Source organism: Dysidea avara, chromosome 5 (assembly GCF_963678975.1).
Source record: "Dysidea avara chromosome 5, odDysAvar1.4, whole genome shotgun sequence".
In the NCBI taxonomy this organism is placed as follows: domain Eukaryota; kingdom Metazoa; phylum Porifera; class Demospongiae; order Dictyoceratida; family Dysideidae; genus Dysidea; species Dysidea avara.
Genome location: NC_089276.1, coordinates 643,719 through 665,255, shown reverse-complemented (window position 1 = coordinate 665,255; position 21,537 = coordinate 643,719). Strand labels below are relative to the sequence as shown.

General features: G+C 39.4%; 3 protein-coding genes across 3 annotated transcripts in view; 1 reads left to right on the top strand and 2 right to left on the bottom strand.

Moving 5' to 3' along the window:
• Positions 1-5: 5 nt before the first annotated feature.
• Positions 6-1,584, bottom strand: LOC136256446 (alpha-(1,3)-fucosyltransferase 10-like). Its single transcript, XM_066049404.1, has one exon. The coding sequence runs from the start codon at positions 1,513-1,515 to the stop codon at positions 85-87; it is 1,431 nt and encodes a 476-aa protein (XP_065905476.1). The 5' UTR covers positions 1,516-1,584; the 3' UTR covers positions 6-84.
• On the top strand, positions 1,559-20,298 carry LOC136256489 (uncharacterized). The gene is made up of 12 exons (XM_066049463.1): positions 1,559-1,734; positions 1,787-1,851; positions 12,178-12,253; positions 12,575-12,652; positions 12,748-13,390; positions 14,027-14,157; positions 14,636-14,773; positions 15,723-15,835; positions 17,809-17,908; positions 18,199-18,240; positions 18,569-18,587; positions 18,882-20,298. The coding sequence occupies exons 1-12, from the start codon at positions 1,618-1,620 to the stop codon at positions 20,108-20,110; spliced, it is 2,751 nt and encodes a 916-aa protein (XP_065905535.1). The 5' UTR covers positions 1,559-1,617; the 3' UTR covers positions 20,111-20,298.
• LOC136256444 (glycine dehydrogenase (decarboxylating), mitochondrial-like) overlaps positions 20,210-21,537 on the bottom strand; it is a 27,898-nt gene continuing 26,570 nt past the window's right edge. The window contains exons 24-27 of the mRNA XM_066049400.1: positions 21,228-21,335; positions 21,042-21,106; positions 20,560-20,640; positions 20,210-20,455 (exon numbers count right to left, since the gene is read on the bottom strand). Coding sequence (XP_065905472.1) covers positions 20,342-20,455; positions 20,560-20,640; positions 21,042-21,106; positions 21,228-21,335 — 368 coding nt within the window. The 3' untranslated portion in view covers positions 20,210-20,341. The remainder of the gene's footprint in view (positions 20,456-20,559; positions 20,641-21,041; positions 21,107-21,227; positions 21,336-21,537) is intronic.

Below are 21,537 nucleotides of genomic sequence, written 5' to 3'. Positions count from 1 at the left end.
ATCACTGACAGTGAAGATGAGATATTTATATAAAAATAAGATGACGACTGTACAAGAAAATTGATCTAACATAGTTATCATTGGTTATCCTGGAGTAACATCTAGACAGGCTTCACGAAGTGTTGTTTCAAAATTATCACCATATGGTTGGCCACTTTCTACCAGTTCTCTAATCATCCTGGCTTGTTTTCTTGAACACATTTCATGCCATATCCAGAACTTGATCTCAGCTGAGTTTGTGAAACTTGCTATAGTAACATCGATGCTATCAACAGCATGGTGTGGAGCCGGGCAATCAATATGTGAAAGATTAGCCACAAGAGGCTCTGGTTGCTTTCCTTCACTCAGCAACTCTTTTCGTTCTAATATTTTATCACACACATAACACTCAAATGCCTCAATTGAGTTCTTCCCTTTAACTTCATTGACGACATACATCCTAGTTTCCATTGCTTCATGTAAACGTTCATTGCCAATCCCTTCAGTTTTATACTTGAGGAATTTCTCATATTCATCATCATGCTTATCCAGGTATAACAGATATTCAGCTAGTTCTTTTGGTGACTCAAACTCTTCAGCTACAATAATAGAGTCACGTGGTGCCCAGTCCCTAATGGTTGGAGAACCTCGGACCACTGGCACTGAACCAATCAACAATGGCCGCCAGAACTTCTCTGTGATGTAATCATGACATAATGCATTCTCAAAAGAAATGGAGAACTTGTATTGAGCTTGAATGGCATGCAGATCATTGGTGTCATAAGTGAGAGGATTAACAAGGTGTTCTGGTAGGTCTTTATTATGCAGACACTTACCATAAGAGTCTACTGAGATGTATTTCATTAATTCTCTCATGTAAGAGTCTCGGTCTGACGGAGGATCACAATCAGAATGTAAATATATTACTGAAGCAAGGCTGCTGCGTAGCCTGTTCTTCTCAGCTGTGGACACCAGAGGAGGATTGGTTAACTCATCAATGTTCTCAAGAAACTGCAGCACTACAGGAAAGTCAGAGTATCGGCTAAATGTTGATGTAATGTTAAATAATTGTATTCCATCTGGCTGCCCCAATATCCAGTTGTTTTTTACTGATTCTTCATGTATCACTCCCCACAAGTGGTGTGGTTTACGGGGTATTGGTAGGTCATCCCAAACAATATCAGTTCCGTAAAACATAAACGCCTCAGTAAGCGGATTATCAAACTCCGTTCTGCTGTGAGTAAACAAGCAGGAGCCACGTGCACAGTCCCATACGACACGCTGGTATCCAGTAAACGCAGTCCACCACACAATAATGGGATAACGTGTCTCGTTCTCCTGCGGTAAATACACCTTCTTGTAGCGATAATCTATGTTGCTTTCATTCCCATTCTCAGGCGCCATGAAGACGTTCCGCGGATCATCGTAAACCTCATCATCCTGAAAATCCTCAGCATCCATTAGAAAACCAGCTAGAACAAATGCAGTACCACACAAGAACAAACAGCAACAAAGTCTTTTCCTGCTAACTATCATTGTGGTCAACTGCGAGCAAAACACGCCCTCCAATCCTTAACTTAAGCGCCTTAAAATTATTTCTACTAACGAAAATAATAGAGTACCAGTAATATATCGAAAATGGACCCAAAGGCAAGAATGAAACAGCTGAGTGACATGGCGAAGGCAAAGGCCAAAGTTAATCACAACGTCGCACCAAGAACTTACCTACGCTCAGCAGTACAAATCGAAAAACAGGTTATTATAGAATTCTGTAGTATCCGATATTATCCGGATTGGTACTACACAGGCAAGGTCATATTATGAAGATGAAGACTGGGTGTCTGCCTATATCCTTTATGTTCGTTTCTGTCAGTGAGTAGTAAGAGTACAATGTGTATGTAGTGTAGTGTGTGTGTATTGTAGTGTGGTCTGGTGTCGTGTGTGTTATATGATGCATGTTATGTACTGCTTGTAACAAGGGGTTTACAACGTTTGTAATCTACAACACCATAACTGTTGCTATCATTACTGGGTAGGTACTAACACTAAAGGTTGTCTGTGCTTAATGTATTGTACTATTGGACCTGAAAATGTGACTGGATTTGTATAAAGGTACCTTTTTGTAAATCCAGTCACAAATAATATTTCACAGCTAACCAAAGAAATGGAGAAGCAGTGAGGTGATGACCCAGTTTCCCCTCCAAAAAATTATCCTTGAGTTATTATACAGAGCTCAAAATAACAGCCTGTCATTTTCCGACCCATAAACCACAATGACCGACCAAATCTAAAACGGTCTGACATTATAACATATCAAAATAAGCTTTATAAAGGCATTAATATGTAAACTGGTTACTATTATGTACCAATGGCCAACCATGTTGTATGTTGGTCTGTCATTTTGACAGATCATGTAAGAGACGTTATATTGAGCATTGTTATATGAATTAGTAAATCATTTAACATGTAGCTAGTAATCATGTGATTTCCAACATTTTCATTAGAACATTATAGTTATCAATTAAACGATTACAATGTGTAATTATGACATGGTACATGATGGTACATGCAGATAGAACCTCTTCCAGCAGGCTGAACCCTCTCTCACTTTGCTGGCTATCTGCATAGTTGGTATGGTGTGGTCCTCCATGGATGTTGTTTGTAAATTAAGTGTGTTTCTCCCCATATCCTCTCATGAAAGTCGTACCCCACTGCCTACATCGTTTTTGCTGATACTTTTAGTCTAGAATAGACAGTTCAAACTGATAGTTCATTACAACTCTTGATCAAAAATGCTCATATTTTCATATGGAAAGAATACAGATTATGATTATGAAGACATGATCGATTATGGTATTTGAAATCATGTGGTTGTTGTGATAACTAGCTCAGACTCTACTACATGGTGTAGTGGAGTCTGAGCCTAGTGGATAAGTCCAACCAACAACCAAGAAACTTTTTATATGTTTCAATAGATAATTATGTAATTTATAGTGAGGTGTCTTGATTTCAGGTATAACATACTCAAAGAAAAGTTCTGGTGATGTGTAATATATCATGATAGATTCCATATTGTGATTACAATATATTTTGTAATATCGTGACACACAATGGTGTCAAATGATTTACTAACTTCATATAACTCAAGGATAATTTTTTGGAAGGGAAACTGGTTCATCACCTCAAAGTTTCTCCATTGCTGAATTTCTTTCGTTAAATATAATTTTCAACTCCAATGGTATAATACATGAATGTTGTCAGGTACATATTAAGTACTTCATTACAAAGTACGTGCTTGTCCTCACATCGTTTTCCAGTAAATTAACATACTCAAAGAAAAGTTCTAGTGATGTGTAATATAAAATAGTTATACCATGGCTGTGAGGGATTTTGCTGATATATACACCCAAAGCCTGAGGGCTGTGGGTGTATATGTCAGCAAAATCCTAAGCAGCCGTGGTATAAGTGATATATATCACTTGGGGCGCACTCACCTAATAGGTGAAAGAACTAAAGAGAACTCATCCCATTTGTTTTATACAGTAGCATCTGAAGATCAATCGTGGTTTTAATAGCGTTGGCTAATAGCCATCAAAACGTTGTCCATATGTTAAAACATCATCTATGCTTCAACACGCAATGTTAGAAAACTTGCGATTGTGGGATGGAGTTTATATTGTTATCATTTTTGTACTAAGTTAAGCCAACTAACTTCGCTATTGGGACAGTAAGTAAGTTATTATAAGTTAAGTACTTAGGACTGTAAGTTACTAACCTATTTCAACGTAGCAGCAGTAGCTTTGCTGTTCCGTGGTCTGTTCAAAGGCTGATATGCGGTGGGTAGAAATACGCATCCACGATCGCCCAAACTATTATTTTGTGTGGATATATACAAAATTACACTATTTGGATACACACTCCCATATTATATAGGAGTGATTTTGCGTAGGGGTACGCAAAATCACTCCTATATAATATGGGAGTGGCAGCATTTATATAGCGTACCCCTACGCATCAGCGTTCTCCCAGGAGTGATTTTGTGTACTCCACGCAAAATCACTCCTATATTATATATTACAGGAGTGATTTTGCGTACCCTACGCAAAATTTTGCATATGCATAAACATCCCTATAATATTATGGGAGTAAGTTTTGCATACCCCATGCTAAATCATTGGAGTGATTTTGCATATCCCACATATACAACAAAATTGGAGGCAGATCATGCACTGTCAGTAGCACTAAACTGATGTCATAGGCACCAGACAGCTACAATGCTTGCATCAAGATGGTAGCTTGTCCTCCTTTGTATTCTGATCCATTCATGCTTGTCATGGCTTCAGTGTGAGACTTAATACCTGCATTAATTGTTCTCACAGTTTTCTTTACTTGATGTGTTATGTACTAGTATATTAAAAATTATAAATTTAACAAGTTGATGTTGTGCTACTTCTAAAAACCAGGCACCATACAGCTAGCTAACTCATTTGGGATTAACCATAGACAGTATATGCTACTATGAATTAACCAACTATGTATTACTACTTTACAATAGGGTAGTTTTGGGTTGTGCAATAATATTATTAGCTAATTCTCGTATTTCGTAATTCATGAAATTTACATAATTTGTTCAATTACGTTGTTATGCACTGCTAAGGAAGCGTTTGTTAAACAAACCGCATTTACCAACATATTACGCACAGAAGTATCTTCTAAACTGTTTTATAGTTTGACTATTGTGTTTTTCCCACAAATTCTCTTGACAAAGCCTCAAAGCTACTCTTCATTTTCGTTCGCGTACGTAAGGGATATGCCCCCTTTCAACTCGAAGTGATAGGCTATTCCTGGTAGTGTACGAGGCTTGCACCGTTGTTTTTCAGTTGTTAAACGTCTGAAAACCTCAAGGGGAAGGTAGTCTGAGGAAAGTCGCCACACCCGTATCTCAGTCCGCCGAAAAGAAACCACCTCAGAGCAAAGTTCACCTGTGTAGAAGTTTAATACAGACTTTATTTCACTTTTATTCCTTACGTAAAGCTGCTTTTACCATTATTTAATGATTTTTCTCACATGGGTGCGTACGGACAAACATAGATAGGTAGATAGGTACACACACACACACGCTTTTTACGAAAATAATTTCAGTAAACCAGGTGCGCGCCTGGTTTAAAAATGAAGTAGGGTTTTAAGCTATAAAAAGTAGTGAAACAAGAGATGAACAATGGTAGCTATTACAGCATAGCTCAGTGGGAAATCCCTACTTTGGCATTGAACACAAAATAATTGTTATACCATGCCAAAGTAGGGATTTAACACTGAGCTATGCTGTAATAGCTACCATTGTTCATCTCTTGTTTCACTACTTTTTATAGCTTAAAATCCTACTTCATTTTTAAATTTATAATTTTTAATATACTAGTTTTTTTGTTAAAGCATACAGCTAGCTATAAACATGTGACTGTTTTATTAGGGTGACTGCTGTATTAGAGTATCTCGAGTCAGCCTGGTGTGAGTGTATGCTTGCCCCCAAAAGGGGTCTGGTCATCGTGGTTTCGATTGATTATTAGACTAGAGTATTTCGAATCAGCCTACCAACTTGAAGGTGTGTGGTCACAAATACAGCTAGCGTAAAAGGGGCATGGTCATCGTGCTCTCGATTGATAGATCGATAATACTTAGAATAAAGAATGGGCATGACCTTGTGACCTATTGTGGAGTACTGGTACCTCCGTACAGTCGAGGGCCGTACAGTAGCGTAGTCTAAGCGCCTTAAATAATTTTGTGGCGTCTATTATACTGCTTAAAGAAAGTGTTTAAAGGGAAAATTAACACCTCGATATGGTTTCATTGGATGAAGAAGAAGACAAGCAGCCTGATTGAAGATAAAAGAAAAGACAAGGCGCACCGGGCATAGACTTGTCGGAACCCCAAAAGGCACATCCCACTGGTGAGTTTGTTGTTGTGGCGTAAAATGGTGACCGTGCGCTGCTTCGTTTGGGCTCTAGGCTTGCAACTGTGGTCAGTGAGTGAGTGAGTGAGTGAGACGAAATTTTGAGTATTGACGATTTAAAAAAAATTCTATATCCGGCCGCCAGTAAGTGTTTTCTTATTTTTAACGCTACATTTGATGTTAGATGGACTAATATTATTCCGTAAAGGAGATTTTTGTCACGTAAGAAGTTTTTAAGCTGGTTTTTAAGGGCGTAACGACCGGAGTTGGACCCTCCATTGCGTCCAGCAATCAAGTATGCAATCCAAATAGAATTTTGCCAAATTCTATTTAATTCAACGATAATTATTCTTAGCTTAAACTATTTTTTAAGTCCTTTGCCCCTTAGATACTTTTTTATAAGGGTGTCACCCCCAACAAAACTACCTAAGTTAGATTCTTCCAACCATATAGTAAAGCTCATGGGGTCTTCTCGTCTTTCAATTATTCTATAGCTTCTTCACTACAATTTCAATTTCATAAAGTTTAGTGTAGAGACAGTTGAGCACTCGTGCAACCTTCATACTTACCAACAATTAATTGGCGACTGATTACGCTATTTTCATACGGTCAGGATACCGCAGCCGTTAAATTATCTTTTTTACTCATTATTATTGATAACCACCGGGCAGGTCTCACCCCCACTCTTTTCTAGAAGCTATGTTTTAAATAAACAGTTGGCGCCCATACTCTCTTTTTTCTCGAAATCTTACAAAATAATTTTGCCTAGTTCCTTTACGTAACGCTTGTGTAGCGAATATCTGTGCGAATCGTAAGTAGAGGGCGTGGCCCAAGATTACAAAAATCAGTTATCGCATTCTATGTGAAACGATTCAATGGGAAGCCATCGACAATTCTCGCACTCAATCAACACCTGCAAGGTAGACCTGGTAAAGAAAGAAAGCTTAATGAAGGATGAAAAGCAAGACCATAGCGCAAGCATGCTATCTCGATCGGTTTGCCAAAAGGCACATCTCCATGGAAAGTGACGTATTTCTGCAAAATCTCAGACCCGTAGTTATAGCCACTTTTTCTCTACACTTGTCTGAATGCTTCAGGCAGGCAGGCAGGCAGGCAATCAGGCAGTAGAAAATTCGCTTAAATAAAAAAAATGTAAAATTCCGTAGCAATTTGTTGGAAGCGTTTCGGGTTGTTTTCAGGGCACGATTGAGTTTCATTTTATGCAACCAATAGTGCCAAGTCTTCGTGATGGAAAATTAAGGCTGGTTTTGGGGATATATTTTTTGGCAGGAAAGCCCAAACCTTATGGATCCCTACTATTAAGTACTACCATACTTAATGATATCTGCACTTTCTGCAGGTGTAGATAATCACCCTTGTTTCAACGCTAACCTGACAAACTTTTGTATAAAGAATTTACAAATAAATAAATAATTAATTGCGTGGGTGAGTGGCTTTATCCACTTGTGAAAAGTCAATAGATCATATTCTTGTGTGCATGTTCAGCCCATCATACAGCATTAGTTACAGTGAAGAATAGCATTTGGAGGTATGTATTATGAATTGGTGCAAACCTCCATGATCCCCAATATACAGTACTTTAGTGTATGATAGGTGTAATTTTTGCGTAGGGTACGCAAAATTACTCCCAAAATTATACAGGAGTGATTTTGCGTCAGGGTACGCAAAATCACTCCCATATATTATGGGAGAACGCTGATGCGTAGGGGTACACTATATAAATGCTGCCACTCCCATATTATATAGGAGTGATTTTGCGTACCCCTAAGCAAAATGTCTCCTATATAATATGGGTGTGTGTATCCAAATAGTGTAATTTTATCTTTAACCATTTTGTGCCTTCATTATCCACCAACTAGTCTATCTTAGCAATATACTAAGCTTAGCAACCACTATAAAATATAAAAACAAGTCCCACAATACAAAGCTCTATGTCGCTCAATATAACGAGTCAAAGCGCATCGTTTCTTTGAACTGGCTGGGTATCAAAGTCATTGGCAAACCACTTTCCCATGATATTGCCAGGCAATATGCGAGTTAAACACCAAGCGGCGCCTTTGAATGCCCACGCTAAAGTGGTATATATGGTGATATTGTGATATTGTCGTGACACATAGTTTATGTGACTGGATTTTACAAAACCATTACAAATTGTGCATCAGGCAAAATCAAACTACCATATAGCCTAAATATTTCGAGGGGGGAAATTTTCGCTGATTTCACAGTTTTTGGGTGTTACAGTGAAAATTTTATCCTTGAAATATTTAGACTTCCATATAGTAGTCTAATACATTTTGGGAGTGTTTGCAAATCTGCAAAAAAGATTATTTTTAGCAACAATGCTCAACCTTGAAAAATTTGCCCCTCTAAATATTTAGGCGATACGGTAACACCACCAGTGGATAGCTACACTATCGTACTACTAGTTTTGACCCTCAGTACTACTCAAACTACTCAAGGTTTCTTTTAACAGATGTCTTTTCTGGGTGGTGTGGAGAGCTCAAATGGCGGTTTCAGGTTCCTGGCTTGGCAAGAATCAGTGGTTTACTGATGGATAGCCTGATAATGTTGGCCAAACATTTTTCTGTTGATATTACTGCATATCAGCCACTAAGAAGCCAGCAGAGCGCTGTAATCTTGTGTCTGGACTCCAATTGTGGTCTGCCTCCATTTTGAAGTCTATCTCTATCCCACCCCACCACCCTCCTCCCCTTTGTGAGCACTCGAGATACTACTTCGCTTGTCCAACTGCTCATCTTATTTGGCAGGAAACTCTACAAGCAGCTACAAGTACTGGAAGTGGTCTGAAAGGTAATAGATTGATGCATCTTTTGTGTAAATTTCATACGCATGCTATTTTTATCCTTGGCAAGTTATGCTGACTTGAATTCTTTAAAACAGTGTGCAATTTAGAACGTTTTCCCAAAATTCAGTTGCATGTTGGTGTAGCACATTTACACAAGGTGTACTGGATAGTGATCAGTTTACTGGATAGTGATCAGTTTACTGGATAGTGATCAGTACTGCATAACCTTTTCATGGATTTTTTTGGGTGTAACTAATAACTGGACTACTGGACCGGCATATATATTATTGCATGTGGAAAGGTTCTGCAGCCTGCTACTAATATGAATATAGAGCAGTCGAAAACTGTCTTCTAACAATTTCACTACTTCTTATCATGTTTTACGGTACTTGTACACTTCATACTGTTGTGCTGCAGGGAATGTGGTAGTGATGGTTGTCCAAAAATCAACTACCTTGAACGAAACAAAGTGAAGGCAAACCATCTTGAGACACATGTAAGCTATCCATCCTATCATAGATATCACAATGACTGCTATCATGATAGCTCCCAGCTTGCAGCGTTGTACAAGCTTGTCATTCTCTCCAAAACTTTATCATTGGTTAACCCTCGCTAGTACATTCCCTGCAGCGTATTGATTGATTGATAAGGAGTATATTTACTGTAGTGCATAGTAAATGGTAGTAAGATCACTACAAGTTAGTGTTTGCTGACTCTGACTATTCCTCACATTCATCATTTTAGTAGTAGTTAGGAGGCTGCAAGTTTTCTTAGTGACAAGACTCAACTTTAGAATGTATAAACCAAAAGTCCAGTCCTCCAGTCCAGTGATTAGTTACACCCTCCTTTCTGCAACATACAGCAGTACTTAATATAACAACTTTAAACAGGCTGTAGGACCACAGACCTTCAGCACTTGTGCTGTAAAGCCTAAACAAATAAATAATCGTGATAAAAGTGCAATAATTATGATAGGTGATATCAAGAGTTCATAATATATATACTAAGGAGAGTATCCTACTCTCATATACCCCTGTAGAAAGGCGTATCGTGAAGTTATGACGTAACACTTTTGAGTTCACCCGTTTTTCTTTGTATAATTAATGATGTCATTAGTTGAACATGGTATCGATTGAACGCGTGCCTACCAACGTCGCTAGCAGCCAAATAAACTCCAGCTCTAAGCATTTCTCACCCAACTACAATCGTTCCTTCATGGGTTAAGACCGCTTCGTAGGCGTTTCTTACCATTTGCGAATACGGCTATCCTGAACGTCGCAAGTGTGAAACGGAGCTAACGATTCTTGCACTTTTATGGCTTCCTGTACGTCACAAACCGCAACATCTTGTCATTACATCATAACTTCACGATACACCCTTCTACAGGGGTATATGAGAGTAGGATACTCTCCTTAGTATATATATTATGAACTCTTGGTGATATACATATTCTATGTCACACAGCACTACTAGTGCTTCATTTTGTAAGTGTTAGAGTTAATAATAGTGTCTACCACTATTGTTAACTATTGGTATAGCTGTTTGGCAGTAGTTACAAAAAAAGATTCTGCAAACCTGTGGCAAATGTTTTGCTGGCGTATGCTAATACTTTAATTAGAACATGCGATAAATTCTGTGTTTGAATGTTGTCAGGTACCCATATTAAGTATTTAGTTACAAAGTACATACTTGTCCTCAAGTCGGTGGTGAATTTTATTGGAAAGTCTTAATAATTTTTTTGCAGAATTGTTCACAACAGTAAGAGGATTCTAATTGCCATATAGCTGTACACCTGTGATGGATCTTCAACAAATAGTAGACAAACGTTTATGTAATATAAACTACTCTGAGGTAGGACAACTTCTTTAAATGGGCCACAATCTCTTTTGGTCCCTAGTGTTCATTAAAACAACAGTTGACCTTCTAGATACTGTTGAAACAGAAGCTGAATGGCTTCATTTTCACAGAGCAACTGTTTCATTTATAATACACTGCATTTTTTTTTATTCAGAGATACAAAATTGTTATATTTATAACCTATTATATACATAACTAATTAATGTATTGTACTTTGCAATTTCTTTGAAGCTCCACACATCAAAGACTCACAAAAATATAGCTGAACGTATTTCTATGGCTTCTTACCACCAAGGAAAATCCTCAAACAGCTGCTATCATATGGTAAAATGGAAATATGAAGTGACATTGGTTCTTCCACAAGTATGTTTGCATGAGTGGGCATATTCTAACTATCAATATTTCTGATATAACAGTCAGTAGATAATGTTTGCACAATGAACATAGCTGAGTGATGCACACCATTTTTCAACAAATTCAACAATATTTTATAAATTGCTGATAGTAACAATGATGTAATGCATTAAGAGTTGTTAGGAGCATACAAACTTGTGTATCTAACAGACTAGTGTATGTATCTGTTGTTGTTTTGCTACATGTTACTGAAATTGATACATTGTAGTCTCAAATCAACAGTGTTGCTGTACGCAGCCCAGCCACGCAAGACATAGGTATTGCTGTCCGGGTGCATACAGTACTTGCATGGTGGCGGCTGTAATATTTGATCTTATGTATATTGTATCCAAGACTAAGGCTTCTTCTCTATTTGTCCAACCAGACTACAAATATAACTTATAGTAGTCTGTTCTTAGAATATAGAGCTTCACCTTGTCAATACCAACCAACAAAACCATCAAGCTCCTTGACACACTACATGATGTCTAGTATCAATGTACAAGCATTATCCCATTGTGTGTGTAGTGTATCATTGACACGCTCAATTGTTCATACTACCAGCAAACCACTGGAGCAGTCAGCCTGGACTATATCAGAAGTGTAAATTATAACTTGTTAGCTTTGCGTAATGACTTTTACTGAGAAGGATTTGGTGTACCATGGAAAATCTTCAAAAGGTCACATTGATAATTAGTCATGGTCCAATTTGTATCAGTGTACACACATTTAGACCCCTGAAATCAGGACATCTCACGCCTTGATAATCAGGACACTTGTCCATGGTCCCATTTGTATTAGTGTACACACATTTAGACCCCTGAAATCAGGACACCTCACTAATAAGAACACCTTGATAATCAGGACACTTGTCCATGGTCCCATTTGTATTAGTGTACACACATTTAGACCCCTGAAATCAGGACACACCTCACTAATAAGGAGGACACTTCAGTGTGGCTTCAAGGTGCCCATATCTAGTTAGAGTTCTGATGTAGTTTGAAGTGCTAATGAGAAATGTTTGTACAATCTTGTAGCAGTAATCATTTTAAGTATTTTATTATTTACATCTCCTCCAATGAATATCATTGATCTAATTACTCAAATGCACATAAAAGAGTATTACTAGCTAATCATGCAGATTGTTTGATAACTAATTTAATCTTCTCTCTAGCCTGGTGCTACAAGAGCTCCCAACTCACCCAAAATATAAGACGGTACCCAAGGAAGAGAAAGACCAGACAAGAAATGTGCGTTATCAGTAAACACTTTTAGTAATAATTATTTATGTACTGGAACCTGTTAATGTGGACACTTGAGGACACCTACATAATCCAGACACTTAGTTAAGGTCCCAAAGTATCCCTTAGTACATAAACTGACCTGGAAAGTCAGGACACCTTGATAATCAGGACACCGTGATAATCAGGACACTATTGGCCTCAAGGTGTCCATATTACAGATGGTTCCACTGTACTGGTGTTTGCATCACTCAGTAAATTGTATGTTATCCAGACAAACTTTGTTAGTTTCTTGTATGCTCCTCTCTACTGCCACTTTGCCTTCCACAGAAAATTAAGGTGATGTTGGAAAGAGCTGAAGAGTTGAAGGTGAAATTGAACGGAATATTTACCACCGAATATGAGCAGGTGACCACCTTATTATAACATCACATCCTCACAACACTAACCTATTGTGTCACATTGCTTCACATGACATCAAATTACATCACATGACATCACAGAGGATGAGAGGGGAGCAGAAACAGTTAGAAGAGCAGAGGTTGAGGGAACACCAACAAGAAATGGCCAGACAACGACTACTGGAGCAGCAGCAACAACAACGTAAGGAGCAGCAAGAGGAAGAGGAGCGACGTAGGTTGGAGCAGCAGAGACGGGACGAGATAGCAGCTGCTGCAGCAGCAGCAACTGCAGCATCTCAACAAATAGTCACATCTGGTCTCTCACTAGAGAGAGATGGTCCACACACTAGCTCACAATTTGGTAACTATAGTAACACACCACCTTATCCTGCTGCTGAATTGGGCAATAACAATAATATGATGTTACTTGACTCTCATGTAATACCTCCTGGAGGCGTGGCTACACCTCTCATGATATTCCCTGAAAGTGTGTCTACTTCTCATGTAGTACCTCCTGGGGGTGTGTCTGGTTATCATGTGATGCCTCCTGGAGACTTGTCTAATGCTCACATGATGCCCCCTGGGGGTGTGTTGCCAGTGGTAGACAGATCTAATAAACCAGCTCACTTGATCCAACAAGAGACATACCCTCAAGATCACATGACCCATCCAATAGTAGACCGCAGCACCAAGCCGAAGACAGCATCACATGATCCAATAGCTGATGTTTTCCTTAAAGGGATAGGTGAGTATGTGACATGCCATCCCATAATTTGATTGGATAATTAAGACATGAACAAGTTGTCCACACTTCATTACATTCAATTAGTACCTCATTAATATTCAGTGGTGGGCCTCGGTTCAGTGTGACCAAGTGAATACACTTAGTGTGTTTGTATAGAACAGTCTTGACTGAGTCAAAATATAGAAATTGCTATTTAAAGAAATTGTTTTTATCCACTTACTTGGAAGTATGGTTTGCATGCTTTTGTGAATAGGTGAATAGACCAAATGGTAATTTCTACTGTCAACTCTTTGGACATTACAAGAATACAGCATAAAATATTATGTGGTTTGGTTAACACGGAATGAAATGACACATTTCTGCTGGATAAATTATTGCATTGGCTCCACTGCTCTATGGCTATTGTCAGCAATAGCTAACTCATTGATTACATTTGCCAGATTTACTCTCTACTGTTTTAATTACCACTAATTACCACATGCATATGGTAGGTTTAGCAAATGTTGCTTGCATGAAAGAATTTCAGCCTTCTCTAGCAGAAATAACATCAATTTAAAATATTTGACACAATAAAACCTTTTATAGTGCAAGCTAAAGTTACATTATTGGAGTGATGTTGGTGTAATGTGTCCACAGAGACCCTACAAGCTACAGGAGGACTGAGAATGGTGCACGTTCCTCATAACATTGATCATGACTTTCTTACGGCAGCGTCTTCTAATACAAGACAGAACGTGGAGACTTGTGGTACCTTAGCTGGAAAGCTGGTGAGCGATATTTTGTAGAACTACTAACAGCCTATTAACAGCAATGTGACTTGTTGTCTGTTACAGACTAGACCATTGCACGCCACATTTTATAGACAACATTATAGACTCAAGAGTTATCAAAATGGGTTACAAGTTAGAGCACGTTCATCTTCAAAGACAGTTAGCTCAATGAGTCAATATGCAGCAACTATAATATCCTTAGACTTTTTGGTATACATGTAGTCTAGTTATAGTTTTGTTTTCCCATTAACTGCTTCCTCTGTTGTTTCTGTTTTCTATTAGTTTACTACCATAAATCCCCTGAATAGTAGCCCTCCCTGAATAGTAGCCCTCCCTGAATGCCCTCACTAAATAGTAGCCCTTCCCGAATATATAGTAGCTACTGGCTCCTTGTAAGGACAAATATTAGTTGCAATGTCTAATACAAGTGGTGAGATACTTCAGTTGCATTCAACGTTGTTTTCTCCTAATATAGTCAAAGAACGTATTACACATTACCCACCTGATTATTCCCCAACAAGAAGGCACCCCAGACAGCTGTGTGACTCTCAATGAAGAAAAAATCCTAGAAGTGCTGGAGGAATATGACCTCATCTCACTGGGCTGGATACATGTATGACATCATAGTGTCTAACTGATGATGTCATGGTGTGTAACTGTCATAGCGTTAATTGTTATGTGTTGATTGTATTAGTGAGTGATGTTAGAGGTTAAGTGGACAATTAGCCCCTGATCTCTTAATACCAAGAAAATTTCATAATTTTTTTTGTATTACTGTTTGAATTATACCTGTGTCTGAGGTTTGTGTGTAACTGTGTATGTATGTATACACATGTGTAGTCACAGGCAAGTGGCAGGACATAACCCCCTGGGTAATGTAATCACAAGGGTTTGATCACCCAGTCACTGATGTTGTTGTTTTATTGAGCAAGAAATTTCACTCACGTTGCTCCAGTCTACCCAGTTGTATAATGGAGACAAGTCTTCTGTGAGGTACTGCCCCAGGAGGATTTGCCTGTGCTGACTCATTGCGCCTTAGTAGTACCTAGTATTTCACTTGGGTAGGCATGATAGCTGAAGGCTTTGCTTGTGTGTGCGTGTGCGTGTGTGTGTGTGTGTGTGTGTGTGTGTGTGTGTGTGTGTGTGTCCACACTGCCAGCCAAGGTCAGGGGACTCCCTTGCATTGGTCTTGCAAGCCAACAAGAGGGCTTTACATCAAACATACACTAAGGTGGACCAAGTCTCTGTCTCAGTTCCCTACAATTATCCACCCTCCTGGGGGTAATCTTACCTGGCCTAAATTTAAATAGCTTGTAAAATAGACTATTGAGCGTCCCCTGGTTGGGTGAGTGTGTACCTTCCATTGAGGGTTGGGACAGAGATGATGGTCTCCAGACAAGCAGAAGATGTGTAGCGTGTGTGCGTATGGTACAGTCACACTATTCCCACACATGTAATCTCACAGTTATTCTCTACATCAATTCACTACTAGTCATTGTCCAGTGGGAAAGATTAGTTCTACAATTTGTCACGTTGTTAATCTTATTATCTTGCTCCACTAGACCCATCCATCACAGACGAGCTTCCTGTCCAGTATTGACCTACACATGCAATTCTCTTATCAAGTAATGCTAGATGAAGCCATTGCCATTGTTGTTGCTCCGAAATACAGTCAGTAGGTTGCCGTGTCTGTCATAATTTATGTAATGTAGTTTGTACCTTCTGTATGTGTAGTAGGGCAGAAACAGGTATATCTGTGTTATCCGGATAATACTTTACTATCTGGTAGTAATTTGAAACGTATGACACACGTTTAGCGCTACAGTGAAACCTGTCTGATTAGGTCACTGCATAAAGAGGTCACCCATCTAAACTAGCCATTATAAAAATCCCCAGATGTGCCTCCTCAATGAGGTCAGAAAATTTTGTCCCTATGATGACTGGAATAACAGGTTTCACTGTATCAAAATTTTGCATATTTTGACTTTACACTGACGCTGAATCTAGCTTTACGGAATTATGTAACACCTTGACTACAATTGCCAGTGGTTAGCTCTTCATCACATGATGATGCAATACCTGTGTGTACTAATATCAAACCAGTGGGGTTCACTGCTCCATTAAATTACACATGAGAAAAGCTTTCAATCAGCGCCTAATTTTTATTGATATCTACCTAAAGCAGCGTTTAAAATTACTCTACACAACTCACGTTCTAACTTCCACTTTTAACATTACTACAAACTTATATTCTATAAACATGTTCACGATACAATACTACGTTTTTATAGCGAGTGATGATGTCACTGTCTGTAGGATATCTGGAAAAGTTTTGTTCAGGACACTCAGATAGTAAAATTGCTATCTGTTTCAGCCCAATGTGTGTTGACACCTTGACCAGGACACCTTGATTACGACACCTTGATCTTGATCAGGACAAAACAATAAGCCATATTTATACACTACACATTTGCACCACAGAGCTACTAGGCTACTTAGGTTGCTTGGATTTCTAGAGCTGTGTGCCAGCTAGGCAATATTATAGTAACACCATTCAATACAGATAGTATTTTTGGTTCTGTACCTGTAGATAATATATTGCAGAGCCCTAATGCCAGCCAATACTCTTGCACCTTGGAATTGTCCACTGTCTAGCTGAAATACAAAGGAATAATCATGAACATCAGTGGATGTGTTCTACACATATTTCTTTAATTTTAGTGGGTCTTGGGATCGGCTGGTGGCTTTATATAACATGTTATCTGTTGTTGTGTACATGTGTTACAAATGCTTAAAATCATGCTTACTCTAGTAACAACAAACACTGCTATACAGTTGCTTTGGCTAGTGACATTTTAGATTTGTTAATGTTGATGTTCACAAGTTAGTCACCTGTACTCATCCAGTCTTCACCTATACTATTAACTCTGTTATGATATGTGGTGATGGACATACGTGTGGTGTGTGTGGGCTACTAGCATGAAGTGCAGAATTTACTCAATACCAAATGCCTGTAGTGAATTTAGCTATGGACCCCTTAGAAGTGAGGTACCATGCTATTCACAAGTGATGATCCCGTGTGGTTACGTTATAAACACCAAATTTGGGGTTACTATACATATCGGCTTGACACACTGTAATCCAACGTCATGATCATCTTCAGCATTACCTGGCTCCTAGCCAGCCCAGGAGTACTGTGAGGCAGTACTGACCAACATGTTATTATACAAAAAAAACACTACACATACACACACTACACACACACACACACACACACACACACACACACACACACACACACACACACACACACACACACACACACTACACACACACACCACACACACACACACACACACACACACTACACACACACACACACACATATGGTCCCACGGTACACATTACATATATATAATGATTGCTATGGCAACATGTTCTCTTCGTAACCAAAAAACACAAGTCAATTTGCACACTTAATACCATGAAATTATTACTATATTATCTGATTATAATAAATTATGGCTGTATTAGCTACTAATTCTTTTTACTGACCGAACTCTTCATTGTGGTCAAGTGTGTAGCACTGTAATGGTATTGTTTCCTGTGGCGTGACCTTTCTATTGTCTGTGTGTGTGTGGTCTGTAGGGTTGGATATTACTGCCTGACCAGTCATGGACTTGATGTGATCAGTAACTGCCAGCAAACTGGATTCCATCCCCACTCCAAGCATCCTCCTTTGTTTGAGGTCAGAATTGCTTTGTTTAAATGGTACAGTGATGTTGCTCTGTGTGGGAAGGATGACCTCATTGCCCTGGACTGGTTTGCATGCACACACACACACACACACACACAACAGTCACACACATCAGGTAGACATTACCCAGTCTCAACTGTGGTGAGATTGCTTTGTATGGTGAATTTGATTAACAACAATAAGTGTGTTTACATGCATAAGAGCAACAGTTTACACAGTCCCTTAAACTATTGTCAGTGTTGTTAATCATTCTAATGTCAGTGATGACTTTTCTATTGCAGGACTGCAAACATGTACAGCTTGATGAAGCCATGACTCTCAGAGTGATAGACTTGAGAAGATAGGATTATTAATAATGTGTTTGTATTGTTGATATGAATGATATTTACACGTTGTGTAAACCTACTGCATAATCTAATATTTGCGGACCATTACCATTGCGGTACACCCACGCACCATTAAGAGGCGGTGCCCAGTTTCGCTGAACGAGGAAGAAGGAGCGTATCTTGTTAGTTGCAGTTAAGACTAGTTATTTGGTGAGCGTTTGTTGTACGTGTTGTTTGCTATATGTTGGTAGAGCGAGCAAACTGCATGGCGTAGTGTGCGTGTTAATAGCTTGCTAGCTTGTTAATCAACGCTCTCAACTTGTAGGTTCTCGGCATAGACTGCTGTAAAGAGATCGAGTTACAATGCTACACGACTTGCTTGCGACCTTCTGCAACTTGCTGTACTGACTAAAAAAGATTTTTAGGGGGTACAACGAATACTTAACCTTGTGAAGTTTGCACGTTTTAACGTTCCATTGTTCATCTCTAAAGCGACCTAGATTGTGTACGGGAAAGATAGCAAGTATAGGTTTGGCCGCCAAATTGTTTTAGCAATAGTAATAACAGTTATTACAAGTTAATCGTTCGAAGAGTTTGCAGTGAAAACATTATGTAATTGTTTTGTATTCCTTCTGCAGGCGGCAAGATGATGCGAGGTGACCAGTACCCCCCGTATGCAGGAGGCGGGCCTTACCCTAATGGCTCTGAGCCACCTGCAATGAAGTCCTCCGCAGGAATGGCTCCGCCGAAGATGGACGGAGCACCTGACCCGAGTTGCAGCGGCGAGCCAGGGCTAATGGATGATGGGAGCAAAAAGACTAATGGAGACAGCAAAGATAGAGAGAAGCATACCAAACCACCCTATTCTTATATAGCTCTGATTGCTATGGCAATTTCTCAGTCACCAAACAAGATGTTGACCCTGGGTGAGATATGTGACTACATTATTGAGAGGTTCCCCTACTATCATGAGAGGTGGCCAAAGTGGCAGAATTCGATACGCCACAATCTCAGCTTGAATGACTGTTTTGTTAAGATCCCAAGGGAGTGTGGATCAACTGGCAAAGGCAACTATTGGGCTTTGCATCCAGCGAGTGCAGATATGTTCCGTAACGGAAGTTTCTTGCGACGTCGATATCGTTTTATCCATCAGATGCAGACAACCAACCCATCAGCAACCACAGCTGTCTCAGCTCCTCCAGCTAATGTCTTCATACCAAACATGACGGTAGCCCCAGGGCAGGGAATACCTGGAGATTGTTATGTTGGCATCAACCATGAGGCACTGGTATCTTCCAAACACCCTGGAATGCCTGCAGGACTTGCAGCTCACATGCCATATGGTCCTGCAAGATACAATCCTTATGACAAAGATCATGCAATACTGCGAGCTCCCAGGCCGGATTATATGTCCCATTCTGCTCGATCGATGACTGCTGGACACCCGGTATTCCATCCTGCAACTGTAGCGGCTTCTACAAATACTTCTCTGGTTATTCCAATGAGTAGCCCTACTCATTATCCTCCCAACACTCCAACTATTCCAACAGTCCGACCCAACCTACCAGATGCCAGTGCCAGAGGCAACTCAGTACCACTGGATCATGGTGACTCTAAGAACTTTGAACATCCACCAGCGTCCACCATGATACCTTTACATCATGGAGGTCACCTTATCCCACTTGACCAGTACAACAATGGGTTTATCTTTCCACCTCCCGACCAACGAGCAACGTTCTATTTAATGGGGCAACCTCAGTTCCATGACCCATCAGTAGCACAAGGTATGATGGCTCCAACTAACATTGATCCTAAAGGTAGTTCTGGGGACTTTACCATCTCTAAAATACTAAAGACTGAAAGTTAACTTATTAAGTGATAGAGAGTGCACCTGTGAGGTCATTTTGTACTATAATGTTATTACTTATTTTATAGCAGATTTAAATGGTATTATAATTATTATTACTTTTTCACTTTGTAATGCAGTTTTTTTTTGTAGTGTTAAAATAATTTATACTATAATTTTTACAATTAATATATTAAAATTAGAGTGCAGCATGAGTGAATGCGTGATTAGTAGTAGCAGTCTTGTGACAGTTCATTTCTTTGACTTTTCCTTGTCGTACAGTGTAGCAATAACATTCCTGTCTCCTTCCAGATCATTTGCTCGAGCACTGCATGGCCAGAATTTGTTGTCAGTAGTCAACCAACTCTGTAAAGAATAATTATAACAGTTTATAAATGTGGTGGACTTGTTTAGCTCAACTGTTAGTATAAATTAAAATAACAAATCTCCTTTAGTAAGAAATGACTTACAGCAGGAAAGGCGGCCTTCTCTCTGGAGTAAGGAAAGTTCCACTCGTTTGCGGTCACGCTCAATAAGGGGTGTGGTGCATTCTACAGTGGAGGACACACACATACAGAAATAGTTCCACACCACACACAACACATGTGACATGCTAGCTACTGCTACTTGTCACACACATACAGAAATATTCCGCAGGCGTGTCCACCTCAGGCCACCAGGCTAATCAGCTATAATAACAATCAGGTGTCAGGTTACCATTTAATAGCATTAGTTGGAGCTTGCACTAACCAGCCAACTAACAAGTGTGTGCTTGAATCACACACACACAGTGTATGTACTACAGTGGCCATCTCTTTAATAAGACCACTTCATTATAGTGGCCACTTGTAGGTCCCACATAACTAAGAGACCTCAACAATGCAATTATTTTGGTCCCATTGAGAGAATACTGTACAAATTTATACAAACTACACAAGACACAAACACACACCTTCAACACATTGGTGTCTCTACTATACTTGCCATCTTCAATCTCCTTGATCTCTTCTCTAATCCCTGCAGGATGAAGGGAAGACAGTCACCACATCCCACACACAATCACATTCATAATTGTTCCAATAACAGTCAATCAACACTTATTAATTATAGCACACACACACACACAACAACTACTCACTGATGAGAGCATCACAGTATCTGTCTAGCTCTTGTTTGCTCTCGCTTTCTGTCGGCTCCACCATTAGACCTCCCTTAACTGGCCATGACATCGTGGGGGCATGGAACCCTGTATGGACGGGAGAGGATGACGGACATTGTATTATACACACACCATAACCAGGCTGGTCCTCTAACCACTTGGCTGTGTTGTCTACTATTCACAAACACTACATTACACATGCAGATCGACACAAAAATGCTACGTTACTGTACAACATGTATGTACATACAACACTACAGTACACTACACACATACACATATGATAATC

Excerpts from the sequence above, each read along its gene's own strand:
- LOC136256446 (XM_066049404.1), bottom strand. The coding sequence starts at position 1,515 with ATGATAGTTAGCAGGAAAAGACTTTGTTGCTGTTTGTTCTTGTGTGGT.
- LOC136256489 (XM_066049463.1), top strand. The coding sequence starts at position 1,618 with ATGGACCCAAAGGCAAGAATGAAACAGCTGAGTGACATGGCGAAGGCA. Across the intron at positions 1,735-1,786 it reads CAGTACAAATCGAAAAACAG|GCAAGGTCATATTATGAAGA; the intron begins GTTATTATAGAA and ends GGTACTACACAG. Across the intron at positions 1,852-12,177 it reads CTTTATGTTCGTTTCTGTCA|CCTGGTGCTACAAGAGCTCC; the intron begins GTGAGTAGTAAG and ends TCTTCTCTCTAG.